This window comes from Onychomys torridus, chromosome X (genome assembly GCF_903995425.1).
Source record: "Onychomys torridus chromosome X, mOncTor1.1, whole genome shotgun sequence".
NCBI classification, from domain to species: domain Eukaryota; kingdom Metazoa; phylum Chordata; class Mammalia; order Rodentia; family Cricetidae; genus Onychomys; species Onychomys torridus.
The window spans coordinates 2,366,425-2,394,400 of NC_050466.1; the positions used below are offsets into that span (position 1 = coordinate 2,366,425).

The following is a 27,976-nucleotide window of genomic DNA, read 5'->3' on the forward strand; positions in this document are numbered from 1 at the left end:
TTTGCTCTGCATCTTGCATCCCCAAACTGGAAGCTGTATACTGGAGCCCCACAATCAAAATCTGGTTTAGAAGTTGGGCTCTGCCCTATGCCCTCCCTCCCCCAGAGTGGATCTGGAGCCTGGTCATCTAGAGAAACAGCCCCACCAATCCCCCTCCCCCACCTCTCCCCGCCCTTCCACAGAAGCGGGGGGCAGGGAGGGGACACAGCACTGCATCATTCCCTGTGGCACTCCGCTCTGGGGCCATTAACAGACGCCTCCCCATCGATTGGTTCTGCTAAGTGCTGCTGATTCAGACGGGTGGGGGTGAGGGCCCCTGGGGGCAGTGGGGGTAGGAGCTGGGCACAAAGAAGGGGGAGTCCAGGAAGTAGGAGGTGGGGAGAACTGGCAAAGTTCCCTGCCACCCCCATTTTCCAGATGACGCGACTGAGGCCCAACCAGCTTTGTAAGGAGGCGGAGTCTCCCCAGGGTCTCTCTCAAGCTGTCCTAGGGGAGGGGGCTCTGGGAGCCACGGTAGCCCCTCCCTGCCTCTAGCTTCATCTCCCGACAAGCTCCAGAGGGGCGGGGAGAGAGCGCTGGAGGAGGAGGGACTCCGGCAGCTCTGCAGAGGGGCCCAGGAGCTCCGGTGTTTGGTACCCCCAGCCCCAACGCTGTTGCTGCTGCTGCAGCAGGGACACAGGTGAGGACCGCCCTGTGGGGAGAGGGAGGGGACCATCAAGAGCTCTGTCCTTGTCTTTTCCTGGTCTGGTCCCCATGCCCTAGTCCATCCTGGAACAGTCTCCAGGGGTCCCACTGGACCTTGTCCTTCCAGAGCCTCCTTCCAAGGACCCAACAGCCTCCTCCCCCTGTCTCCCACCCCGCCCCCGCCCGTGCCACCTTTCCCTCCTAGGCCCGGCCGTGAATGTTCTCCTCCTCCTCTGCTGCTGCTACTGCTGCTCCCGCTGCTGCTACTGCTGTTGCTGGGTACATACCGCCAGCCCCTCCGGAGTGTGGTTTCCTCAGACCTGCCTTCAAAGGTGGGACCCAGCCTTCTCCTGGTCTCCCCTACTAGCTTCCTGCGAGGTTCAGCAGCCCCTTCTCCTGGAAGACACACCCAACTTTCTTCCAATACCCCGCCCCCTATCCAATCTATTTTGAGGGAATCCCCTTCCTCTTTAAATAGTCTTTAGCGAGTTTCTGGTGTGCTCAGGGATCTAGACCCAACTTCAGTCCAGTTGAATATCAGCCCTTTGGGATTCCCCAGAGCGCCCCCCCCCCTTCCCCTCACCCAGAGCTCTTCAGCTGTGGACCAGGCTTCCTAAGCCCCTCCAGGCAACCTCTAGAGAGCTGCCGGCTCTCCCAGCCTCTTAAAAAATAAGCCAGTCCCATATTCCGCCTTCACTATCCCCCTTCTTTGAGTCCACTGGAGGACCCTCACCTCCCCTACCTCCCCCAGAACTCCTGTAGATTGTAGACAACATCCTCCAGGCTAGTCACTCCCCGGACACCTTTTAGCATCTTTACAACTTCCAGGCTCTATCGCCACCCTTGAGATGCTCCAGTCCCCTTTCCTGATCTGCAAGGGGGCTCCAACCCAGGTATCTTTTCCCATAAGTCTTCTGGGTGTGGACAGCCCTTCAGGCTCTTTCAAACACCTCTGGTCCCATTCTCCAACTCTCTGAATGCCTCTCCTCTTCAACTCAACTGAGGGATTACAGACCCTCCTTTAGTGGGAACTCTTGGGAGTGGGAACAACTCCCCACCTATTTCTTGGTCCCTTTGGACACCCTCAGGAATGTGTTGACACTAGAATTATCTCAGTCTAGACCTGAGGATCCTTCTTGGTACCTTTAGTACTTTAACCCCTTCTTAGTCCTTTAGACCCCCCCCAAGCTCCTGTCTGTCTCTCTAGTTCCTCCTCCTGGTTTCTCTCTCTCTCTCTCTCTCTCTCTCTCTCTCTCTCTCTCTCTCTCTCTCTCTCTCTCTCTCTCTCACACACACACACACACACACACACACCGGTTTCCTTGTCTGGGTAGCCCAGGGTCTCTCCAAGCCTCCATCATCCTGGAGATAGCCACATTCTCCTAAACATCACACCCCCAAGTCTCCGTGGGCCTGGGGAGCTGCAGGATGGCGGCAGGTGTGGCCACATGGCTACCATTTGCCCGGGCTGCAGCAGTGGGCTGGCTGCCCTTAGCCCAGCAGCCCCTGCCCCCTGCACCGGAGGTGAAGGCATCCAGAGGGGATGAGGTTCTGGTGGTGAACGTGAGTGGTCGGCGCTTTGAGACCTGGAAAAACACACTGGATCGCTACCCAGACACATTGCTGGGCAGCTCGGAGAAAGAATTCTTCTATGATGCCGAATCCGGCGAGTACTTCTTTGATCGTGACCCAGACATGTTCCGGCACGTGCTGAACTTCTATCGCACAGGCCGGCTGCACTGCCCCAGGCAAGAATGCATCCAGGCCTTTGATGAGGAGCTGGCCTTCTATGGCTTAGTACCAGAGCTTGTGGGTGACTGCTGTCTTGAAGAGTACAGGGATCGCAAGAAGGAGAACGCGGAGCGCCTAGCAGAAGACGAGGAGGCTGAGCAGGCCGGGGAAGGGCCAGCCCTTCCAGCAGGCAGCTCCCTGCGCCAGCGACTCTGGAGGGCCTTCGAAAACCCACACACAAGCACTGCAGCACTGGTTTTCTACTACGTGACTGGCTTTTTCATAGCTGTGTCGGTCATCGCCAATGTAGTGGAGACCATCCCATGCCGTGGCCCTGCACGGCGACCTACGAGAGAGCAGCCCTGTGGTGACCGCTTCCCAATGGCCTTTTTCTGTATGGACACAGCCTGTGTACTTATATTCACCGGGGAATACCTTCTGCGGCTCTTCGCCGCTCCCAGCCGTTGCCGCTTCCTGCGCAGTGTGATGAGCCTCATCGACGTGGTGGCCATCCTGCCCTACTACATTGGGCTTTTTGTGCCCAAGAATGATGATGTCTCTGGTGCCTTTGTCACCCTACGTGTGTTCCGGGTCTTCAGAATCTTCAAGTTCTCCAGACACTCCCAGGGCTTGCGGATTCTGGGCTACACCCTCAAGAGCTGTGCCTCTGAGCTGGGTTTTCTCCTCTTTTCCCTCACCATGGCCATCATCATCTTTGCCACTGTCATGTTCTATGCTGAGAAGGGCACCAGCAAGACCAACTTTACAAGCATTCCTGCTGCCTTCTGGTATACCATTGTCACCATGACCACACTTGGGTAAGTATAGACCTTGAGCTGGGCACTCTTTCTGAAACATTAGGAAGGTTAGAACATACCTCGATGGTAATGGATGTCAAAACCAGAGCCTCACATGGAGACTTCACACAGGCAGAATACGTGCTTTGCCTCTGCCCGCCACCCCACTTTTGAGACAAGGCTGTTGTGCTATGTATAGCCCAGGCTAGGTTCAAACACAGTATCTTTCTGCCTCCACTTCCCCAGTGCTGGTATATATAGGTATTACCAGCATGCTTGGCCTCTTTATCACCTCTTGAGCTCCAATTTGCTAATCTATTAAAATTCAGAAAGCTGCTGGCGGTGATGGCACACACCTTTAAACCCAGCACTTGGAAGGCAGAGGTAGATGGATCTCTGTGAGTTCGAGGCCAGCCTGGGCTACAGAGTGGGTTCCAGGAAAGGCTCCAAAGCTACACAGAGAAACTTTGTCTTGAAAAACAAACAAACAAAAAAATCAGAAAGCTGGGACTGGAGAAATGGCTCACCAGTTAAGAGTGCATACTTTGGGCTGGAGAGATGGCTCAGGGGTTAAGAGTACTGCCTGATCTTTCAGAGGTCCCGAGTTCAATTCCCAGCAACCACATGGTGGCTTACAACCATCTAAAATGAGATCTGGCGCCCTCTTTTGACATGCAGGCAGAACACTATATATACAATAAATAAATAAATCTTTTTTTAAAAAGAGTACATACTTCTTTTGCAGAGGGCCCAAGTTTAGTTCCCAGCACCCAGGTTGGCTAGCTCAACAACTACCTGTTATTCGAGATACAGGGTATCTGATGCCTCTGACCATCAATTGTGCCCATACATGCACACAGATACACACATATACATAATTTAAAATAATTTAAAAAATCATTTGTTTTTTAGTTTTGTGAGACAGAATTTAGCTATGCAACCTTGGCTGGTCTGGGACTTGCTATGCAGACCAGGCTGGCTTTGAACTCATAGAAATCTGCCCACCTCTGCCTCCAAAGTGCTGGGATTAAAGGTATGTACCACTATGCCTGGCAAAATAAATCTCTTAAAAAATTTTAGGGGGCCGTAGAGATGGCTCACTGGTTAAGAGCACTTGCTGCTCTTGCAGAGGACCCAAGTTTGGTTGCTGGCACCCCCATGGCAGCTCACAACCATCTGCAATTCCAGTTCCAGAGGATCCAGCGCCCTCTTCTGGCCTCCTCGGGCACTGAATACACGTGTTGCACCACTGTTTTACCTTTGTTACAGGGGCTGCGCTTTACATTTCTAGCAGCCCAGCTGCTAGGGGGAGTTCTGTTCCCCCAGACAGTGGCTCTGTTGCTGCTGCTACAGGCAGTTCTAACTAAATCTCTATCAGTCTAATAAAGCTGGAGATTCAAAGGCTAGGGTGAAAACCTTTGAGCCCAGAGCAACTGGCTAACTTTCTCTTTTTTTTCCGGGAAGCCACTCCCTTCCACACAGCCCCAACTAAAAAAAAAACCCGCACCAAGTTCCTCCCTGCTACTTCCTGTCAATTAACACAAATTAAACATCTTTACATAGTTATCAAATGCAGCATGAACAAATGTAACATCTTTGCCTAGTTAAACATTCCACAACAGTGCACAAATGTACATGCAGGCAAAATACACATGTAAAGTAAAATACAGTTGGTAGAGTACATTTTTTTTCTTTTTAAATTTATTTATTTATTATGTATATAGTGCACATATCCCCACAGGCCAGAAGAGGGCACCAGATCCCATTACAGATGGTTGTGAGCCACCATGTGGTTGCTGGGAATTAAACTCAGGACCTTTGGAAGGACAAGCAGTGCTCTTAACCTCTGAGCCATCTCTCCAGCCCCGGTAGAGCATACCTTTAATCCCACCACCACAGAAGTAGAGGCAGGCAGATCTCTGTAAATTCAAGGGCAGCCTGGTCTACATATCAGTTCCAGGACAGCCAGGGCTACACAAAGAGACCCGGTCTAAAAAAATTTAGAGAAGCCAGGTGTGGTAAGACCTGCTTTTAATCCTAGCATTTAGGAGGCAGAGGCAGGCAGGTCTTTGTGAGTTTGAGACCAGCCTGGACTATATAGCCAGTTCCAGCTACATAGCATGGACCTATCTTAAAAAAACGTAGAGTTATACTTAAATTTTCTAATCCCTCCAAGCTCTGACCATACCTTGATTTTTTCCATGTCAGGTTTAAAGAATTGTCTATGTTGCGCTCTCTTTTCTCTTCACACTTTCTCAGGGTCCCAGTTTCCTTCTCTTTGAGGTTGGTTTATGTTATGTAGCCCAGGTTTGCCTGAATCCAGTCCAAATTAGCCTCAGACTCAAAGCAATCGTCCTAGGTCAGCCTCCTAACTACTGGAATTATAGGCATGAGCTACCACGTTAGGTTTTTCAGTTTCTCTCTTTGTAAAGTGGGGAATGAACACTTTAAGAGGATTCAGGGATACCATGTGAGTTCTCTGAATGCTTCTGGCACAGGGTATATAGGGATATGGCTTCCAATCACCATTTTTTCCATTTTGAGCATTCATGTCATGTCTCTCAACCGTCTAGAATTATCTATTGTGTGGACACAGCCTCTGGGACATTGTGATTCCTTGATGTTTTCCAGAAGATATTCTCAGCATTACTTTTTTATTTAGATAGATTCTTACGAAGTAGGCCGAGCTGGCCTTGAACTTCCAATGGATTTGCCTTTGCTTCCTGAGTGCCTGGACTCCAAGCCTATGGCACCCACCTGGCTATATTGGTATTATTTTATTTTTTGAGACACAGTTTCTCTGTGTAGTCTTGGCTGTCCCGGAACTCACTCTGTAGACCAGGCTGGCCTCAAATTCAGAGATCTGCCTGCCTCTGCCTCCCGAGTGCTGGGATGAGTGTTATTTTTTAACTGCCAATCCCTGAGAGGAAACAGTTGAGATAGGTACAACAAATGGAATCGGCAAACTCATGATGTTCTTTCCTTGTTTGGGGACGGGCATTATTGGGGATTGAACACACGGCCTCACCACAGTGACCACAGGTCTACCCCAGCTCTCCTACTGTTTTGTTTTGTGGCAGAATCTCAGTTTGTACACCCAGGCTGCCCTCAGATTTACAGTGATCCTTTTCCTGCCTCTGTCTCCCAAATACTGGGATTATAGGCTTGTGCCACCATTCACAGCTTTCTCTCTGTCTCTTTTGCAGTATGTGAAATTTTGAAAATTATTATTGTTATATGTGTGTCTGCATGTACATGCAACAATATGCATATGGGCAATAGAGGACAGCTTTGTAGAGTTGGTCCTCTCCTCCTATCTTTACCTGGAGTCCAAGAATTTGTTTGTTTTTGTTTGTTCATTTGTTTGCTTTTCAAGATAAGGTTTCTTCCTGTAGCCCTAGGTGTCCTGGAACTCACTCTGTAGACCAGGCTGGCCTTGAACTCACAGAGATCCATCTGGCTCCACCTTTATCTTTTGAGACAGTTCTTTCATTGAACCAGCAGCTCATCCATTCAGCTAGATTAGCTGACCAGCGAGCTCCAGGGCTACGCTTATCTCTTTCCTCCAGGACTGGGATTCTAGGCACATGCCACTGATACAGCTTTTTACAAGGCTTCTAGAGATCTGAACTCAGGGCCCCATGCTTGTGTGCGCAACAGGTATTTTACTGACTGAACCACCTGCCCCGACTCCTTACAGTGTTTTCAGTGACACTGTGTGGGGTAGATTCTGTGATTCTCCTGTAGGATTAGGTAGACTGTTACTATTCAGTGTCTGTAGAAAGGATGGCTGAATTTGTTCAGTGCCTTAGTAGAAGTACAGAAGTGTCTAAAAAGTAGAGATGAATTCTGCTCAGAAGGTCATGATTGGATCAAATCACTAAATACTGAGTCCTGACAGTGAGTTAGCAGTATACGGTATCTTGATGCCTTTTGCCATATGCAGTCCTCAGAAAACTGTGACCTTAAGGTGCTCATGCCTCAGACATAAATGAGACATAGTCTGAGATGACTGTCACATAGCTAGAAACGGCCAAGTTACAGAGGCTCTGCAGCAGAGTCCTTACTGCATAGAACAAATGAAAAGGTCCGGAGATGTAGCTCAGCTCAGAGTGCTTGCCTGGCACCTACAGAGTTCTGGGTTCAATCTCCATAACTACATAAATTGAGCAGGATTACAGGTGCCCATAATCCCAGTACATAGTGAGAGGTAGAAGCAGGAGGATCAGAAGCTCATGGTCACCTCTGATACATAATAAGCTTGAGGTCTGCCTGGGATACATGAGACCTGGTCTCCACAAAGCAAACACTGCAACTCAAAAGGATAAGGAAGAGCCATCTTTTTTGTTTTTCCAGACAGGGTTTCTCTGGGTAGATCTGCCTGCCTCTGCCTCTCTAGTGGTGCGCCACCCCACTCCCTGACAGGAAGAGCCATCTTAGGGTGCAGCCTAACCAAAACTCTAGAAGTTGAAGTTGCGGAGGCTGAATTTCTCAAAGGCATTCCAATTGGTCTTGTGGTTAGAAAACTCAAAGTGTGCTGTGTGCTCCTGGGCAAATCAACTATGGCACCTTTCTGAGCTGTTTCTCTCCTCTGAGAAACAAGCCAGTAGTTGCTTCTGCTCTTCCTCCATGGGAGAAGGGAGGCTTGGAGGAAGGCAGGGTAGTTTGGAGACTCCCAACCTTTCATAGGAGGATACTTTCCAAGCTTCTTCTAGGGGATCTTTGAATGGGTCCTTCCTAAAGAATGCAGAGAAGCCAGCAAAGCCAACAGGCTAATTCTGGGATAGAGAGCCTCTCCTCTGAACTGTAGGGCGGGGCTCTCTAACCACGAAGCCAGTCCTCTACCCTAGGATCCCGTTCGGATTCCTTGTTTTCCCTTCTGCTTGGTGTTAGCAGATTTCCAGGCAACAATGATGTCCAATGCCTAGCTTAGATGGGGGTAGCAAATGGTAGAAACTGAAGGCAGGCCCACTTCTCATTTGACCTCTACTGCTGGGGACCAGGTAGGTCATTCTCCACATTTCGCATTGTTTTGTTTTTGACACAGGGTTTCTCTGTGTAGCCCTGGCTGTCCTGGACTAGCTCTGTAGACCAGGCTGGCCTGGAACTCACAGAGATCCGCCTGCCTCTACTCCCCAAGTGCTGGGATTAAAGGTGTGGACTACCATGCCTGGCCATTCTTCACATTTTGGAGATTTATTTTTACTATGTTTAAATTATGTGTGCGGTATGTGTCTGTATGTGGGTATGTGCATGTGAATGCAGGTTTCCCTGGAGTCCAGAAGAAGGTGTTGGATCTTCTGGTGCTAGAGTTACTGATAGTTGTGAGCTGAACTCTGGTCCTCTGGAATTCCTATCCAGTAAGATTTTTCTCTAGCCCCCCACTCTCTAAATTTTTCCATGTAAGGAACTGAAGCTGGGGCTAGAGAAACGACTCAGTGGTTAAAAGCACCTGCTGCTCTTCCAGAGGACCTGGGTTCAATTCCCAGCACCCACATGGTGCATCACAACTGTCTGTAACTCCAGTCCCAGTGGATCTGACACTCTCTTCTAGATGTGTGGTGTATACATACTTCCATGTAGGCAAACATTCATGCACACAAATCTTAAAAAAGGTGCGCATGATGGCGCACCCTTTAATCCACACCCTTTAATCCCTATACAGGGCAGGAGGCAGAGGCAGAGGCAGGCAGATCTCTGTGAGTTCAAGGCCAGCCTGGTCTACAGAGCCAGTTCCAGGACAGCCAGGGCTACATGGGGAAATCCTGTCTTCAAAACCAAAACCACCACCACCACAACAAACTTAAAAAGGAAGGCAGAAACTGAAGCTCAGAGAGTCTGTGTGCTTGACCAAGTTTGCAGAGTACACCAGGAGTGGGTGGGTGGAATGGGGGTACTGAACACCTCTTCAACCTTGGCCTGCTTCTGCCTTTCCCAGGTATGGAGACATGGTGCCTAGCACCATTGCTGGCAAAATTTTTGGCTCCATCTGCTCCCTTAGTGGTGTCTTGGTCATTGCTCTGCCTGTACCAGTCATTGTGTCCAACTTCAGCCGCATCTACCACCAGAACCAGCGTGCTGACAAGCGCCGAGCGCAGCAGGTAACTCCATCTCCCTTCTGAGCACTGGCATTTCTTATACCCTAAACCTGTCTGCTCCTGGCCTCACCCATCTAACCTTTCGTCTCCTCTCTGTAGAAGGTGCGCCTGGCAAGAATCCGGTTGGCAAAGAGCGGAACCACCAACGCCTTCCTGCAGTATAAGCAAAATGGGGGCCTTGAGGTGGGGAGGTGCATTTATCGGGGTTAGGGGTGAGCAGGGTTAGGAGGGAAGGTGCTCACTGCCTGTTTCTGCTCCATCTGTTCCAGGACAGTGGCAGTGGGGAGGGACAGGCGCTGTGTGTTAGGAGCCGTTCTGCTTTTGAACAGCAACACCACCATTTGCTGCACTGTCTAGAGAAGACTACGGTGAGGCCATGTAACACGATGCCACATGGCAGAGGGAGGAGGTCTTTCTGAACACCAAGCCGGTTCCCTCACTGAGATGGAAGCCTTACCACTTACCATGTGATCTCTACAATTGTCGTGTGGTGTTGCACGAATCCTAAATGGTCTTATAATAAAAACCTGGAGCCAGATATGAGGGTGAAAGCTGAAAGATCAGAGAAGCAGGGCAAGCCACAGTCACCACCTCTTACCTCACCAGCTCCTCAGCCTGAAAGAGCGCTGATCAGGTTCCTATCTTCTCCCGCCTTATATTCCTGTCTCTACCCAGCCATATCCCTTCCTGTTTCAACCTTCCTAGTGCTTCCTAGGGGACTAAGGGTGTGTGGCACCACTGCCTGGCTCTGTTTCTCTTTAAAAGTGGATTAATCACGTTGTAGCCCAGTGTGGCCTTGAACTCACAGAAATCCAGATGAATCTCTGCCTCTGCCTCCCTAGTGCTAGCTAGGATTAAAGGTGTGTGCCACCGCTGCCTGACCTCTATGGCTAACTCTGTGGCTAGTTTTGTCCTCTGATCTTCAGGCAAATTTTATTTGTTCAAAATATCACTACAGCATGTGGCTTCCTTTAATGAGCCTGAGTCTGTGGCAGAGACAGGTGATCTCAATGAGTTTCAGGCCAGCCTGATCTACATAGTGAATTTGAGGCCAGCCAAGGCTGCATAGGCTGCACCTTGTCTCAAAGAGAGAGAGAGAGAGAGAGAGAGAGAGAGAGAGAGAGAGAGAGAGAGACTGAGAGACTTCTAGGATGAGCAAGGAAAGAGAAGGGAGAGCGACTTTGTTTAAGCCAAGGTCTGGGAGTTGTATCGGTTTCCATGGCACGGGGTACCTTATGATCCTGCTTCCCTTCTGCCCACAGTGTCATGAGTTCACAGATGAGCTAACCTTCAGTGAGGCCCTTGGAGCTGTCTCACTGGGTGGTCGCACCAGCCGTAGTACCTCATTGTCTTCCCAGCCAATGGGGTCCAGCAGCCTGCTATCATCTTGCTGCCCTAGAAGGGCCAAGCGCCGAGCCATCCGCCTTGCCAACTCCACTGCCTCTGTCAGCCGTGGCAGCATGCAGGAGCTAGACACACTAGCTGGGCTTCGGAGGAGCCCTGCCCCTCAGAGGTGAGTACCTGGTTTGACCACCATTAGAAAGTGCAGAATCTGGGCTGTGGGTTTGAGATTTCATGACTGTAGGCCTAGCAAGTCAAGCCCAAACTGCTCTGTGCAAAGACCTTTAGTTTGTTTTGGAAACTCCTCATTTTTCAAAATTTTGAGACAGGGTCTTGCTTTGTTTATAGACCAAGTTGACCTGAAGCTCACGATAATTCTGCCTCAGCCATCAAGTACTAGGACTCCTACGTTACTGCACTGTGCTCTTCATTCACTCAAGTATTTACTGAGTAGCAGTAGTGACATATATTCCTGCGGCCCTGGTCATTCAGGAAGCTAAGGATCACTTGAGCTGGGGGAGTCGCTCAAATGCTAAACATTTGCCTAGTATGAAGGAAACCTTACATTCCATCCAACACACACACACACACACACACACACACACACACACACACACACACACACAGGCTTGGGGGGTGGATCCTCGTGTCCTGAAACTTAAATTCTAACAGGAAAAGACATTTAACAAGTACAAGACTTCATACTGGATCAAATATTTGGAAGTAGCAAGATGAAAAATAAATCAGGAACAGTGGCCAGAGACTTCAGAGCAGAGGATGATACAGGGGTTATTTTTAGATTATTTTTAATTATGAATCTGTGTGGGGGTATGTGCATGTGATTGTAGGTGCCCTTGGAAGCCCTAGGCTTTGGATCCCCAGGGGCAAGAGTTATAGAAGTTGTGAGCTGCCTGATGTAGGTGCTAGGAGCCAAACTCAGGTCCTCTGGAAGAGCAGTGCTCAACCACTGGGCCATCTTGCTAGCCTCGTTTTTTTTCTTTAAATTTTTTTTTTCAGATTGGGCATGGTGGCACATGCCTTTAGACCCAGAGACCTCACCCAATGTCTGTGAGTTCAAGGCCAGCCTAGTCTACATAGTGAGTTCCAGGCTAACCAGGGCTACATAGTGAGACCTGTCTCAAAAAAAAAATTATCTTTTTTAGTACTGTGAATGGAACCTAGGGTCTCACAAATGTTAGTTAAATACTCTGTCACATTTCAGGACAGGCTCTAAAGCTACAAAGACAAACCCTGTCTCGGAAAAAAAGAAAAAAAACCTCTGTCATTGAGCCATGTGCAGCTTTTTATGCAGTTTTAGTAATGTGGTCAAGCAAAGCTTTTCTGGGGCTAGAAAGATGGCTCAGCGGTTAAGAGCACTTGTTCTTGAAGAGGACTTGAGTTTGGTTCCCAGAACCCACATATGGTGGGTCACAACCACCTCTACCTCCAGTTCCAGGGGAGCTGATACCCTCTTCTGTCCTCCATTGGCACCAAGCATGCATATGGTGCATATACACACATGCAGACAAAACACTTATGCACATAAAGTAAAGGAAAATAATCTAAAAAAATTTTTTTTAAAGAAAAAAAAAAGCTTTTCTGAGATGGTGTCTGAGCCCAGGCCTAAAGGAGGCAAGGGAGTAAAGCATGGAACTAGAGGAAATACTTTCCAGGCAGTGTCCAGATGTGCAAATGCCGTGAAACCTCTTGTACATCAGAGATCTGGCAAGGAAAGTACTCTGGGTAGAGCAGGAAGTGGGGACAGACAGGAAGGACAGAATCAGAAAGGAGTGAGACTCAGGTTTAGAGATCCTAGTGTAGACTTTTTAACTTTTTGTTTGTTTCATTTGGTTTTGGAATGGGGGCTCACTATTTATATAGCCTAAGCTACCCTCAAACTCGGGGTCTGCCTGCCTTAGCCTCTTGAGTGCCAGAACTACTGGTGTGTACCGCCATTACCTGTTCCTATTATAGACCTGTGCAATAGTTTTGGCATTGTTAAGGGTAACAATAGAGGGACTAGGGAGATGGCTCTGCTTAAGAGTGCATATTGCAAGGTTGGGGATTTAGCTCAGTGGTAGAGCGCTTGCCTAGCAAGTGCAAGGCCGTGGGTTCGGTCCTCAGTTAAATAAAAAAAAAAAGAGTGTGTATTGCTCTTGCAGAGAATCTGGGTTCACATGGTGGCTCACAACCACCCATAACTCCAGTTTCAGTTTCAGGTGATTTGATGCACTGTTCTGGCCTCCTTGGGCACCAGGCATGCATGTGGTACACAGAAAAGCATGGCAAGGCCCTGGATTTACTCCCAGCATCACACAAAAAGTGTGTGTACGTGTGTGTGTGTACGTGTGTGTGTGTACATGTTCAGGCACTTTATATCATTTATTATTTCATTTGGTCTCTATAACAACCCGATGAGGTAAGGAATATTTTTATTCCCATGCTACAAAAAAAAGAGGTTTTCAGTGTGGTAAAATGTGATCACGATTTGAACCTAAGACCAGTTGACTCCAGAATGCACCTCCTTTATCATAATTGAGGATGCAGGGAGAATTTGTAGCACAATGCAAGGGCCCCAGTAGGTGCTTAATTAATGTGACAATTGGTATGGCAATTATCGAGATGACTTTTTAAAAGTATTCCATCTTCCCCACCCCTGTTCACAGCCGCTCAAGCCTCAATGCCAAGCCCCATGACAGCCTTGACCTGAACTGTGATAGCCGGGACTTCGTGGCTGCCATCATCAGCATCCCCACCCCTCCTGCCAACACGCCAGATGAGAGTCAACCTTCCTCCCCTGGTGGCGGTGGTGGTAGAAGCACCAGCACCCTCAGGAACTCTAGCTTGGGTACCCCATGCCTCCTTCCTGAGACTGTGAAGATCTCTTCTCTGTGAGGGATGGGTCTGCCCATTCAGAGGGCCTTCTTTATTCTTGGGAACTCCTTTCCAAAGCCATATTTGGGAGAGGCAAAGAGGGGCAGACCTGGGGACCCCTTATGCTCCCTGCCAAGAACTATGCAATGGAGTTTCATGGAATGGCCCATCTGGTGGGGAAGTAGCTAGGGAACGGGAAGCGCCCCTCAGTCCAGACGGTTTTCCTAATGGGAGCTGAAGCGCTGGGACTCCATAGGCCCCTGGCCTCCTTGCCCCAGCATGCTGGGACTGGCCTCTCTCCTAGCTGGCCTCTTGCATGCTTCTCCCTTGGGCCCTCAGAGGCAGGTTAAAGCTTTCTGTGGTCTGACATTTGAGGTCTGGCCTGACAAGAAGAGTTGAGAGTTCCTCTTCTCTTCGGTTGTGCTGTGCAAGTTTGAGGGTTCGGAGAAGAGAACCCCCAACTCTAATTTAGCCTCTAGGGGGCAAGCTCTCTGACCTTCACCAGGCCCAGCAATTCCCAGATTTGGAAGCTTGGAATGCAACCGTGGGCTGGCTTAATGGGCTGTGGCCTCTGTAGTGATCCACTACCCCCATGCTTTGGCTGAGGGGTCAGGCTGCTTCTCCTAACAGAGATAGCACAAACACTACCACCCCCTTTCCTGGCTGCTGGAAATGAGTTCCTGCCACCTGTCCTCTGCTGGGCCTCCAGCAAACTCTCTAGCAATAGCAGCTGCTGCTGTACCAATATGCAAAGCCTCAGACCAATTTGCTGCAGCATATACATCTGCCCTGATCAGATGGGACACATCTAACTACTCTCTTTGTGGTGTTTTTTTTCTTCGTGGGTTGGTCTGGAGTCTGGACCCGCTGAGATAAGAGACTGGCACCCAGCTAGAGCTGGGCTGGGTTTTGAGGTCATGGGCTGATTCTGTAGTCTTGGGCAGGAGTCCAGAAGTGTTGTAGGCAGAGGCCTGGGTTGTCCCTGAACCTGGGAGGGACAGAAGAGACGTCTTGATTGCCTCCTTCTCCCCTGTAATTTCCACATAGTCTTTTCTCTCGGGTCACCTTCTGGATCTGTGCTCTCAGACTGAAATCTCATATCATCTCAGGTTCCCTGTCTCCCAGCTCTGTCCCTCTGCAGCTGGCAGCTGACAAAGATGAAGTTTTCATCAGTCAATAAAACTTACGAGATGTGGACCGAGCATCTACTGACTCTGTGGATTGACTTTGAGGGCTGGGCTTGGGCTTGGGGCTAAGGACACTCTGGTCTCAATTTCTTTCAACAGTGAAGGGGCTGATGTGGGAGGTCAATGGCTAGTGATGTATTCTTGAAGATGAGGATCATGGAGAAATAAAGACGGCGGTTTGCAGAGTTGGTCTCTGTAGGCAGTGAAGAAGGCCAGAGGGTACCAAGACTGATGTATCTTGGGATTTTTTCCCCCAAGACAGAGTTTCTCTGTGTAGCCCTGGCTGTTCTGGAACTCGCTCTGTAGACCAGGCTCACCTTGAACTCACAGAGCGCTGTCTGCCTCTTCCTTCCAAGTGTTGGGATTAAAGGTGTGCGCCACCACTGCCCAGTAGTGTATCATGGATATTAATCTGTTCCAGGTCCTTCATTCACAGATGGAGAAGCCAAGATCAAGAGCAACACATACTTACTCAGAGGGGTAACTTAAGCTTCCTGATAGCAAAACCCTATAAATTTAAGCCTACTAAAATTATTTCTGAGTTTGGTATATCCCCTTTGGTCATGGATATCCCCTGCGTTTACTTCTGGATACTGGCTCCACCAGGCTAGTATGTGACTGAGCTCTGTAGAGCACTGAGAAGACAAATCTTGGATTCAGACTAACACACTTCAGTCCTTGGGTGAGAGAATCACCTTCTTTTGTGTCAGGTTGCTAATTTGAAATAGACAGTATTTTTTGTTTTTGTTGATCAAGACAGAGTTTCTTTGTGTGGCTTTGGAGCCTGTCCTGGAACTCATTCTGTAGACCAGGTTGGCCTTGAACTCGAAAGAGATCTGCCTACGTCTGCCTCCCAACTGCTGGGATTAAAGGCGTGCACCATTACTGTCCAGCCAATAATTTTTATTCATCAAATATTTATTAACTGCCCATCATGTACTAGTATTATGGTACAATGGTGGGCAAAGTGGCATTATTATATCTAATGTCCAGAGTTGAGCATGGAAGGCAGACAAGCAATTGCAATACAGTGGGGTGGAACTAAGATTGATGAATTATAGAAACATAGATGGTAAGGTAGCTTAAACTGGCGAGCTACACGGAGTTGGAGCTAGGCAAGAGATGAAAGGGTGAAAAGGCCAGTGGAGAGCACAGTGTGTCCAATGACCTGGAGGTTAGAGGTCAAGCTCAAGACCTTTGGGGAACTGAAAGTAGTTCGGTCTAGCAGGAAAGGAAAGCGCAAGGCTGAAGGGAGGGAAGTAGGCCGTTCAGGTTGCAAAAGGCCTTGCAGAAGGGGCCTTGTGGGGGGGGGGCCCGGAGACTAGGAAGCAGACAAGTCACTGAAGTTTGTAATTCAGAAGAGGAATTTTGGCCAGGGGAACTGGGGTCTGGAGAGAAAAGTCTTGGGTGCAGGAGGGCTTTTGTGGTCGATCATTTGGTAGAGGATGTTGGCCTGCAGTAGAATTGGAAAGTTGTGAAATTCCCGAGATAGAATGAGCAGGACTTGGGATTGACAGGTAAGTGGGGATTGGAGAAGAGGAAGCTGTGAAATTGTACTCTTAGGTTTCTGGTTTGGGCAATGACTGGCTGTTAAAGGAAACATGAAAGCTATTCCTACAGTGCCAGGTACATAGTTAAGTATTGGGTGAAGGCTAGTCATGAATACTATGAGTTTAGTTTTAGGTGGGCAGTGCTAAGGAGATATCCTGTAGGGAATGAGATAAATGGATCTGAAGACAACCAGACGACTAGTTGGTATAATGCTCATCAGCATTTGGCAGAAATCCCTGAACACAGAAGCCTCAGTAGATAGGAGTCCCCTCCTACTGTGAAGGGGACAGAAAACGTCACCAGGACCCACACGTACCCATATATTACTGATGCCCCTCAGAGAAAAGCTTTTGTTAAGGTTAGTATCTGAAGGGAGGAGGTTAGGTGGTCTTTCTGTTTCCCCTGAAATATATTTTGTTGGAAACAGGGTCACCATGTAGTAGTCCTGGCTAGCCTTGAACTCTCTCTAAAATTATTTTATGTGTACAGGTGTATTGTCTACATGTATGTGTTTTCATCACAAGCATAACTAGAGCAGGCTGAAGCCAAAAGAGGGTGTTGGATCCCTGGAAATGGAATTATGGACGGTTGTGAGCCACCATGTGTGTGCTGGAAATTGAACCTGGGTCCTCTGGAAAAGCAAATGCTCTTAACCACTGAGCTGTCTCTCCAGCCCCTGGCTTTGAGCTCTTGATTGTCCTGCCTGGGCCTCCAGAGCGACGATAACCCCATTTTTGATATTGCACTTTTGTTAGGAAATCTCAAAGGAGACAATTTGCACAAGGTGATACAGTTCATAGTGATCTATGTGTGCCTAGAACTGAGGATTTCCTTATACAGAATCAAAATTCAGGATCCTTCTCCTGTACTACCATAGGTTCTAATTTACATAGTACTTATTGTGTGCCAGGCGCAGAACCAGGCTATTTATTGGCCTTAATTTCTAACACATAGAAATTATTGCTATTTTACAGAGAACTGGAAATAGAGGATGGATCAGGTGATAACTGACTTGCTCCAAACACTCAAACATTAAGGGCCAAGCTAGTAGCGTCCTAGCTGCTCAATATCTAGAATTTTGCCAACACCACCGGGAGACACTCGCTGACAGCGTTGGTCCATAAACATTCTCTTTTCTGAGTAAACTAAAGGATGCGGGGGGGGGGGGGGGGGAGTGGGGAGTGGAGTGGAGATGGTGATAAAGGCCGTACTGCGCCTGTGCACTAGCCATAAGTTTGAGGAGGTCAACGTGAGGGTAAGAGGGCGGAGGTGACAAAAAGGCGTGCCTTTCCGCCAAACACTAACTATCGGTATGGTGCATGTCTGTCTAGCGGTTGGCCCATCTAAAGTGATGGACAGAATCCTTGAACCAATCACCGCGAGATTACGTTTGTTGTCAGGGTGAAGGAGGGCCCGCCTTTTCGGATTTACAGCTGGGAGGAATCGGAAGTGACGCTACAGAGGATGATACGCTCTGGGAATGTTGATATTTTCCAGTGAGTCTGAGTGAGTTCCGGATGGAATCCTTGAGAACACGAGTTGTATTGATCGCGGGGCCGACTACTCTGGTGATTCACAGTACCGATACCTGTGGGTTAGAACCTTGGGGAAAGTAAAGAACAACGCGACCGACGAAAAGAGCTAGAATCACCGCTGCAGACTTTGAAATTTGAGACGGAGACACGAGAGAGCAAGCGCTCGCCCCTGATTGGTTCGTGGGTGTTGTCAAGGCTTTACGCAGCTTCTTCAATTGGTTGGTGTCTGCAGTTGTGACCGCCGCGACAATTTTGCCCACGTACTTCCGAACAAGAGGCAGGGTTGTGTCCTGCTGCGCGTGCGCACAGCCCGGGAGGCCCCACCCGGTAGTTCAAGAACCTGTGAAGGGGCGGGGCGAAGAGGTGCTTGTTTTGGTTGTATTTCCTTTGAAGCTGATCCCGGAACAAGGTAGCAATAAGCTTGGCTGGACTTGGAGGGAGAAAAGGCTACGACAGAGTCGTCTTTGAACCATCCTATTGGACCTCACATCCGGGATCTCCTCCGGGCGTGACCTGCGTACTGCCTACAGTTCTCGAACCGGTGTCCCGAGCTCTTTATCCAGGCCTCGCTGTTCCCATCGTGCTTCGCGCACAACAGTAGCCCCCTCATCCGGGTTCTCTCCCGGCGTTCTCAGCGTCTGGTTTGCTGTGGGGTACTTGGCGGTGCGGCCATGACTATTCTCCCCAAAAAGAAGCCGCCACCTCCCGACGCCGACCCGGCCAACGAACCGCCGCCGCCCGGGCCGCTGCCCCCAGCGCCTCGACGCGGTGGGGGTGTGGGCGTGGGCGGCGGCGGCACGGGCGTGGGTGGAGGAGAGCGCGACCGTGACTCCGGCGTCGTGGGGGCTCGTCCCCGGGCTTCACCACCACCCCAGGGCCCGCTACCGGGGCCGCCTGGTGCTCTTCATCGTTGGGCACTAGCCGTGCCTCCTGGCGCAGTGGCGGGCCCTCGGCCACAGCAGGCTTCTCCACCTCCTTGTGGGGGCCCTGGTGGCCCCGGCGGCGGTCCTGGTGACACTCTTGGTGCGGCAACTGCGGGGGTGGGCGCGGCAGGGGTGGTGGTGGGCGTGGGTGGTGCCGTGGGCGTGGGCGGCTGCTGCTCGGGGCCGGGGCACAGCAAGCGGCGGCGTCAAGCTCCCGGCGTTGGCGCAGTTGGCGGGGGCAGTCCGGAACGTGAAGAGGTCGGAGCCGGCTACAACAGTGAAGACGAATATGAAGCTGCTGCGGCACGAATCGAGGCCATGGATCCTGCCACCGTCGAGCAGGTAAGGGCTGGAAGGTGAGGGGCTGACGGATAACAAAACAGCACGTGAGTCCACCAGACTGAGAAGGGACCTAAGGAAATGTTGTTTCGGATTGGTCCAAGAATCCTAGGTCTTGTTGCTGGGCCTGACATTCTTCTCTGGTGGCGAAGGCCTCATGAAAGCTCATTTCCCCGCGAGGGCTTGGTATTAGGGGCCCTAAGTATGCTAAGATACTTCAACATGAGATCTGGGGAACCCTTTTGCAGCCCATACTTGTCAGTCCTGGTCCTGGGGTCTCATCTGCATGCTTGATGGTGGGAAGCCCCCGGAGTCACAGGTAGGTTGGCTCCCTTCCCGAGAGGAAGATCTCAGGTCTCGATAAGGGACTTTGGTTTAGTGACTTAAGAGCTCTTTTCTTTAGGAGGAGTCTGAGATTTCCTCTCCAAAGAACTCAGATAAAATAGTGTCCTCAGGTAGGATCTAAGCATACCCAAGAAACCTAAACCTTTAAAGAATCTGACATTCTTCATGTAGGAAGGACCCTCTTCTTTGCAGAGTTTACGGGTCTGTTCACCAGCCTTGCCTGTGACCTCATTGGGAGTCTTAAGCATCTATCAAGGACCTAGACCTCCTTGTGGAATTGAGGGTTTAAGAGTAAACACACACTTTCAGATAGTGAGTTCCTAAGCATCCCTCCAGTGATGTGAAACTTCTTTCTGGAAGATAAAGTTCTCCAATTCTTGGAGACAGAGACCAAAACCAATACCTAGGACCAGGGACATCCTGTCTCATCCTTTCTGAGTGACATTGGTTTGAGTTTTCTATCGGTGGGCTGAGACCTGCGTCCTTGGAGCCCAGGCTCTTTGCCTTCTCCTACTCTTCAGCCAGGGACCCGAGTCTTTCTTCAAATGAGTGAGACTTAGAAGTTTGGATCACAGTTGATGTTGATGTGAAGACCTCTTTGCTTGTGGACTGGGGTTTTACAGACTAAGCTTGTGGCCTCTTCAGGAGTATGGCAGTTACAGATGTTTCAGGCAAGTGGACTTCTTCCAGATATACTTTCATTCACAGGCTGGTGTCTGTGCTCTTGGGTGGTTATATATTCTCCTAAGGATATATGTCTTACTGATTGAAATTCAATTCTGGGATTCAACATCCCGTTTTTTCCCCTTCTAAAGACTTCTCTGATTCTCTAGGGGCCGAGCTGTTAATCTCACAGGAAAAAAAAAAAACTTTCAAGTCACTAAACACAGATTAAATTCCTTGGGGGAAAAAAAATCTGAGGCTTCCCTCAGGAAGAGCTCCAGAGCTCCATCTGTCCTGGAGAACTCCCACCTATTGACTTTGCAGATGAGGTCCCAGAATCTAGCACAGAAACTATGGGCCCTGTCCAATCCCTGCCTTGGAAACTCAGCCTTAGGACATGGACTGTATGGAGACCCAGAGGTGATGTCAAAGGTCTCCTCCTAACCCTGCCTTCCAGAGCTTTCTTTTCTGGGACATGAGGTTTTCCTTAGGAACAGGAGCCCCATGCATGCTCCTGAAGATGGTGGGTAAAGGTAATGTCTGAAGTTCCTCCTCATGGAACTTGGAGTGCTCTCCAGAGACAGGATGCTATTTCCCACCAGGACTGAGTGGTGTGACTTTTCTTTGGGGGCATGGTTATGAGGTCCCTGAGGAACATGGTCTTAATTTCTTTCTAAGGGCTTTCAACATCACATCAGTTGTTTGAGGGATTGCTCTACACTTTCGGATCTGAGACCTGAATCTTTGGGGGCTGTCACCTAAGACAACCTAAGTATGTTCTTTATAGGAGTCTTTTAGGAACATAAGACTGTCTTTAGGGGGGACTTGAGGCTCAGGGACATGGGCAGGGTACAATTCTGAGGAAAATAGTTTGGGCCTCTTTCGTCTGAAACATTTCCTTTAGGGAAGGAGACTTTTTGCCTTGGGGACTGAGGTCTGAATCCTTGCTTAAGCACGTAGCTCTCCTCCCAGCACACCAGGTGATTCTCTCTCACCAGGGAGAGGATATGAAGTCATCTTCAGTATGGCCAGAGGCTTCTTCCTTTGGACAGAAGACTGGGTGTTCTTAACAGTTCCTTATCCTCAGGTCAGAGCCAAAAAGGTTGTCAGATCCTGGGAGCAGAAGCCTCTGGGAGCAGAAAAGCCTCTGGGAGCAGAAGCCTGAGGCATCCCTCAAACTGGTAGATTCTGATCCTATTTCAGTTGTTGCTTCCCACTTCCGGGGTCTTGAAATTTTCTCTCACATCCCATTTCCTTTTGTCTCATTTGTTTTCTATTTTTTTTTTTTTTGAGCTGAGGATCGAACCCAGGGCCTTGCGCGTGCTAGGCAAGTGCTCTACCACTGAGCTAAATCCCCAACCCTGTTTTCTATTTTATAGGGGGCACAGTGTGGTCTCACTTGTTCCTTTCCTGTCATTTCTGACAGAACAAATCATCATCTGGATTTGCAGATGTCAGGTCCAGGAATTATATGAATCCCTGGTTCTTGTAAAGTCTCTTTGCCTCTTACAGAGCTATACATTCCCTGTTCCAGGAACAGAGAAGGTATGTTGTTCATGAAGATGCAAAAGGCCACATTCTTAGACCCACCTGCAGTTCTGCCCTACATCCATCCTCAGAAGAACTTGGAAGTAAGATCTGATAACCTCATAAAACCTGCTCTTCCCTATGACAGGGGAGAGGCTTTCTATCCTGCTGTGGGGACAAAGGGAAGATAGAGCTACTCCTTTTCTCCCTGCCTCCCCTGGCCCAACTTTGAGCCTTTTGGAGATGAGAAGAAGGGAAGATTGGCTCTGCTACCCTGATCTTGGTCCACAGCTGTTGCTGAAGATGTTTGTAACCTCGAGGCTGGTTTGACACTGGCAGAAGGGGATGATGAGTAGTCTGATGGTGAATTTGGTCTCAGCTCTATGACTATGTTCTTCTGCTCCCTTTAGGATTCTCCAGGTATATGGGGTCAAGGTTCTGGGGAGGGAGATGATGTCAGAGAGTTCCTTTTCCAGGCATGGTCACCTGGCTGAGAGCCTGTCGACTGAAAACAATGACTTACAAGCATCCTGAGCTGGGAGACCTCACAGAGATCTTGGAGGAAGGGTATCCATGCTGAGATAGTGGAAGATGCTAGGCTTAGCAGTGCAGTCAGTGTGTCTGGGCTCCACTTCTAAGTCCGTCCAATTTTGCAAGATGAACTAATAGAGCTTCTGCTTCTGCTCTGTGCAGTTTCCTTACTCTCGTGCGCATGTGCTGAGGAGTTGTCGGTTAGCTTTGGGGTTTTAGGGATCTCAAAGCCCCCTATACCTGAAGTTGACAGTGAATAGTGGGTATCTTTTGAAGAGGAGCTGGACTCCTCCTCTTTCATCCTTGCTGCCCAGCCATAGAGGTTTGATGGGCAGGCTTTGGTATGAGGCTTAAGGATGATTGCGTGGTGCTATTGTGGCCAGCTATCAAGTTCCACAGTTGTATGTGGAAAGAATTTGGAGTTTGGAGCTGGGCAGTCTTGAGTTCAAACTCTAGTGTTAATTGTTGAACTGGTTTTATGATTATTGTAGAACTCTCATTTTAGGGCAAAAATTCATGAGGGTTATTAGAGTGGCTGGTTCTTTTTGCTAAGGATGAATAATTTGCTTCAGAACCATCTTGTTTTCTTCCCAACAGGGCTTGTCCATCCATAGTACACATCTCTTCACATTTAGAAGCTTGCCCATCTGGAATTGGGTGGTTAGCTGGTAGGAAGCAGCATATGGTTCCTGACCTGGCAACATGGATTTTAGTCCTTTTCCTTTTTCTTTTTGGTTTCTCTGTGTAGTTTTGGTGGCTATCCACCTGGCTCTGCCTCCTGAGTGCTGGGATTAAAGGCATGTGCCACCACCGCCCAGCTAGTCCTTTTTCTTTTTCTTTTTTTCTTTTTTGGTTTTTTTGAGACAGGGTTTCTTTGTGTAGTTTTGGTACCTGTCCTGGATCTCGCTCTGTAGACCAGGCTGGCCTCAAACTCACAGAGATCTGCCGGGCTCTGTCTCCCAAGTGCTGGGATCAAAAGCGTGCACCACTACTGCCCGGCTAGTCCTTTTTCTATACTATTGTGTAGTCTTTGGGCAGTTCCCTTTTCAGGATCAGTTGTGTGCGCATGCACTAGTGCTCGCTGGTGCACGCTTGCTACCTCTCTCCCTCTCCCTTTCCCTCTTTCCTAGACAGAGTTTCTCTGTGTAGCTCTAGCTGTCCTGAAATTTAGTCTGTAGACCAGGCTGGCTTCGAACTCAGAGCTCTGCCTGCCTCTGCTTCCCAAATACTAGAATTAAAGGCATGTACCACCCCACCACACCTGGCTTGGATCTTGATTTCTCTACCAATGAAATAGGTAGTGATGAGGAGGGTGGTTGGACTCATTTCACTGAAGAAAGTTGTATGTAATCTTGTCTTTAATTTCCTGTTTTACACTCTTCTGCCCTGTGTGGAATTTTATGTAGGACCCTTGGCTCTGTGGATGTTACCTTTTAGAAGATGTGCTATGATGTTTCAGCCAGTGTTGAGCTTCTTTTTTCCTGGTAGATGCTATAGATTCTTTGGTGGTTTTGTGTTTGTTTAACAGTTTTGTTGTGATGAAACTCATGTGCACAGGTTTTGAATGTGATGGCTTCCGCCTCTAATCCCATCACTTGGGAAGCTTAGGCAAGAGGATTGCCAAGAGTTTGACACCAGCCTGAGCTAGTGTTGAGATGCTGAGACAACCAAAATAAAAGTACAGTTCAGTGGCTTTCAAGATATCTACAGAATTGTACTTCTGTCATCAGTCAATTGTAGAACATCATTTTTTATACCTTTTAACCCCCACTCCAAAATTCCTTTATCTCTTTCCAGCCCCTGGCAACCCACTAATTTGTCTGGACTGATCAGCTACTCTTAAACAAGTAGAATCATATAATAATGTAGGTCCTTTGTAACTTTGCTTCTTTTGGTTAGCATGTGTTCAGAGCACATCCATGGGGTAGCATATATCAGTACTTTGTTTTTATCGCCAAATAATAGGATCTTGGGGCTTTTTAATCCCTCAGTGGCCCAGAAATAGGTTGGGGGAGTCCTTCTCTTTCTTCTATTCTGGTGGGCTTGTATGGGTCTTTAGAGAAGCAGTATGTCGGTGTTTCTCATTGGTTAGATCGCCTGTGTTTATTAGCCCTGGAGCAGAGCCAGTGTTCCTGGGTGTTTTGGGTGAGGGGGTGGTGTTGGCTCCAAGCTTGCTGGGACAAAGCTGGGAGGCCTAGAATACTAAACAGCTCTTGGCCATGGGCTCTGGGAAGACATCTGTCCAGTGCTGTTGCCATCCTTCCCTGCACCCTTCCCCCTTTATTGGCAGCTCTTTTACCCACAGGCTAGGTCAGCAACTTCCCAGGCTGAAAGGGAGGATTCCAGGCCCCTACTGCTGTTTAATTTTAACCCCCTCCTTTAGGGAAGTGGATCGTACAGAATGGGAGCTCACATGCCAAAGGAGTACTGCAAGGAGGCAGTATTGATTTCTGTGGCCTTTGTGACAACTAACCATGGACTGTGTGGCACTTTCGATGGTCACACGTTCCAAAAGGGTTTCAGTAGGCCGAAATCAAGGTGTTGGTACTTACTGGGGGGCTAGGAGAGAATCTAGACCTTTTCACTCCAATCTCTGCCTCTGTCTTCACATTGCTTTCTTTCTCTGTGAATATGTGTGTGGTTTCCCTTTCCATGTTAAGTCTTCTCCTCTCTCTGTAAAGACAGTAGTACTAGTTACTTATGACAAAAGAATCTTTTTTGTTTGTTTGTTTTTCTTTTTTTCTCCTTCCCCCCCCCCCCCTCCCAGAGCTGAGGATCGAACCCAGAGCCTTGCACTTGCTAAGCAAGCACTCTACCACTGAGCTAAATCCCCAACCCCATTTTTTTTTTTTTTGGTTTTTCCAGACAGGGTTTATTTCTGTGTAGCTTTGCGCCTTTCCTGGAACTCACTCTGTAGCCCAGGCTGGCCTCGAACTCACAGAGATCTGATTCCCTCTGCCTCCTGAGTGCTGGAATTAAAAGGGTGCGTCACTACTGCCCGGTGACAAAAGCATCTTAAGGCAGGGAATGGTTTATTGTTACTTATGGTTTGAGGTGATGTAGTCTGTCATGGTGTGGTAAGTCTGGTGGCAGGAGTGTGAGGCAGGGGTCACATTGTGTCTGCAGTCAGGAAGCAGAGAGACGAATGCTGGTACTCAGTTCACTTTCTCCTTTTCCCCTTCCCCCTTTTATTCAGCACAAGACCCCAAGCCCATGATTCCATTTGATGCTGTTTAGGGTGGGTCTTCACTCCTCAGTGAATGCTCTTGAAAATCCCTCCAAGGCACACCAAGATGTGTGTTTCCTAGGTAATTTCAAACCCATTCGAGTTGACAGGATTAGCCATCACAAGTCTACCCATTCTCAACTTGGCACCCAAACCTGTTACTTTAAAATGTTAATATTGTTTTACTACTGGTCCTCAGTGTCGCGTAGCCATCTCAAGATAGGTTAACACATTTAGTTCATTTGTAAGAGTATCCAAATCCTTAATTGTTCTAGTGTTGTTCAGAAATCTTAAATTCAAGGCCAGCTAAGGCGCTGCACACCATTAATCCAAGCACTTGAGAGGTAGAGGCAGGTCGATCTCTGAGTTCTAGGCCAGGCACAGTTAAATAGTGAGACCCTACCTCAAAAAATCTGTTCTGAGACTCAAAGTAATCTCTTCATTGTAAGTCCCTGTGAAATTAAAAAGCAAAACAAGTTGCATTATCTAATTAATTAATTAATTTATTATTATTATTTTTTTTTAAAGACAGGGTTTCTCTGTGTAGCTTTGTGCCTTTCCTGAAACTCACTCTGTAGCCCAGGCTGGACTTGAACCCATGGAGATCTGCCTGCCTCTGCCTCCCCAGTGCTGGGATTAAAAGTTGTATTATTAGCAAGGAAAGATTAGATGAAATCGAGACTGAAACTCAGCAGGGAAAACACTAAACCCTGAGTTTGTGCATTTGATAGCATCATGTATCCAACAAGCTCTGTTGCTTTGACTATATGTAGCCTCTATCTTGAGTAGCTTTACTCAGTGCCCAAAGCTTTCCTTGGCAGATGTTTCTGGCCTCTCCAATATCCTTGAGGGCACCATTGCAAGTAGGCATCACCTCCATAGCTTCATAAAATGAATTCTTTAGGGTCTTATTGCAGGAAATCTGACCCTGCCTCACACTTCCTGGTTTCATTGGCTTTCTGAAACCTTGGTGCAAGGCTGTATGATCACCTCATTGCTAAATTCTGTGCATCTGAAAAAGCAACATGATGTGGATGATGTTAAGTTATGCTACCAGCTCAAGATGTAGCCTAGCCCCCTTGGACCACAGGTGCTGTGGCCTCTGTGTGCCGCCTTGACTGAACATGAAAATACTTCTCTAGAGTGTTTTCTGTATTTTACTGTGGAGCAGCAGTTCTTCCCCCCCGCCCCCCAGACAGGGTTTGTCTGTGTAGCTTTGCGCCTTTCCTGGAACTCGCTTTGGAGACCAGGCTGGCCTCGAACTCACAGAGATCCACCTGGCTCTGCCTCCCAAGTGCTGGGATCAAAGGTGTGCACCACCACCGCCCAGCCAAGCAGCAGTTCCTAACCTGTGTGTCCTGACCCCTTTAGGGATTGCATGTCAAATATTCTGTATATCAGGTATTTACATTATGATTCATAACCATAGCAAAATCACACTTATGAAGTAGCAATGAAAATAATTTTATGGTTAGGGGAGTACATGAGGAACTGTATTCAAGGATTGCAGCATTAGGAAGGTCAAGAACCATCGGTCTAGAGACTGCTTTTTAGGCATTAGTCTTTCAAGAGTGTTTTTCAACTGAGTTTTTAGTTTTATATCCTGGAGCCTTTCCTGGGTAGGGTCTTGCCCTCAAGGCAATATATATACCATACAGGGTTTAAGGCTTTCCTTAATTGCACAAATTTCATTACACTTCTAGCCAGTTTGTCCAAACCTAAGTGTCTTCAACTTTAAGGCAGCCACATTCTTTTTCTTGTCAAACTGCATATTTATGTCCATAACTTTTTTTTTTTTTTGAGGCAGGATCTCATGTAGCCCATTCTGGTCTCAAACTAGCTATGTTGCTGATGCTGACTTTGAACTCCTGAGCCTCTTGGCTCTACCTACCAAGTGTTAGGATTATAAGGATGGGCCACTATCCCCAGTTAAAACTTCAACCTAGTTGATGTTCTTTTCTTCACCAAACTGTACATTTTCTACATCTTGAGTGTTTTCTGCTTTCTCAATGGATTAATGTAATAATAACCACAGTAAGTTATAGCTATACTACAGCCTAGAAGTTAGACTGACTTCAGATTTCCTCTAAGCAACTTTGTCCATTACTTTTTAACTCAGCACCACTCAAATGATCAGGTGGGCAGAAATGAGCCTCTAGTCCTTGTATCTAGCTGAGATCTCCTTAACCAGGACTTTATTGTTCACATTTCTGTCTGTATTCTGTTACTCCACATTCCCACCAGAATAGACTGTAAAGCTCTACTTCAGATAGTCACAGCAATGACCCCACTTCCAGGTACCAACTTTCTCATTTTTCTCTTGTTGCTGTATCAGAATACCTGCCATGAGGTTTATTTGGGGATATAGTCCATCACAGCGGGCAAGGCATGACAGTGGGAATGTGAGGCAGCTGGTCATGAAGCGAAGAACACTGTTGCCCAGCTTGCTTTTTCCTTTTGACCTTTGTATTCAGCCTGAGACCCCCCCACCTATATGATGGTGTTACCCACATTCAGGTGGTGAGGTAAACCTATTTGGAAACTCCCTGAAGGGAGAGCATTGTCCAGTCCTTTTACAAAGGCTTAGAGATAGGGAGGTGCTCTGCTCCAGGCTTGGTCTTGAA

At 48.3% G+C, this 27,976-nt stretch overlaps 2 protein-coding genes across 4 annotated transcripts in view; both read left to right on the plus strand.

Annotated features, from left to right (window-relative positions):
- The first annotated feature begins 1,956 nt into the window (after positions 1–1,956).
- Kcnd1 (potassium voltage-gated channel subfamily D member 1) lies at positions 1,957–14,727 on the plus strand. The gene is made up of 6 exons (XM_036174564.1): positions 1,957–3,233; positions 9,151–9,313; positions 9,410–9,493; positions 9,580–9,678; positions 10,573–10,823; positions 13,318–14,727. Exons 1-6 carry the CDS (start codon positions 2,113–2,115, stop codon positions 13,544–13,546), a joined length of 1,947 nt encoding a protein of 648 aa, XP_036030457.1. The 5' UTR covers positions 1,957–2,112; the 3' UTR covers positions 13,547–14,727.
- A 2,982-nt stretch (positions 14,728–17,709) lies between these two features.
- Otud5 (OTU deubiquitinase 5) overlaps positions 17,710–27,976 on the plus strand; it is a 32,731-nt gene continuing 22,464 nt past the window's right edge. For 2 of the 3 annotated variants that reach the window (XM_036174326.1, XM_036174328.1), the window contains exon 1: positions 17,710–19,063. In XM_036174326.1, the coding sequence (XP_036030219.1) occupies positions 18,470–19,063 (594 nt within the window). In that variant the 5' untranslated portion in view covers positions 17,710–18,469. The remainder of the gene's footprint in view (positions 19,064–27,976) is intronic. The other variant, XM_036174329.1, reaches the window with a different exon arrangement.

Coding starts and splice junctions, on each gene's coding strand:
- Kcnd1 (XM_036174564.1), top strand. CDS start 2,113: ATGGCGGCAGGTGTGGCCACATGGCTACCATTTGCCCGGGCTGCAGCA. Junction 9,679..10,572: donor ACTGTCTAGAGAAGACTACG/GTGAGGCCATGT, acceptor TTCTGCCCACAG/TGTCATGAGTTCACAGATGA. Junction 10,824..13,317: donor AGGAGCCCTGCCCCTCAGAG/GTGAGTACCTGG, acceptor CCCTGTTCACAG/CCGCTCAAGCCTCAATGCCA.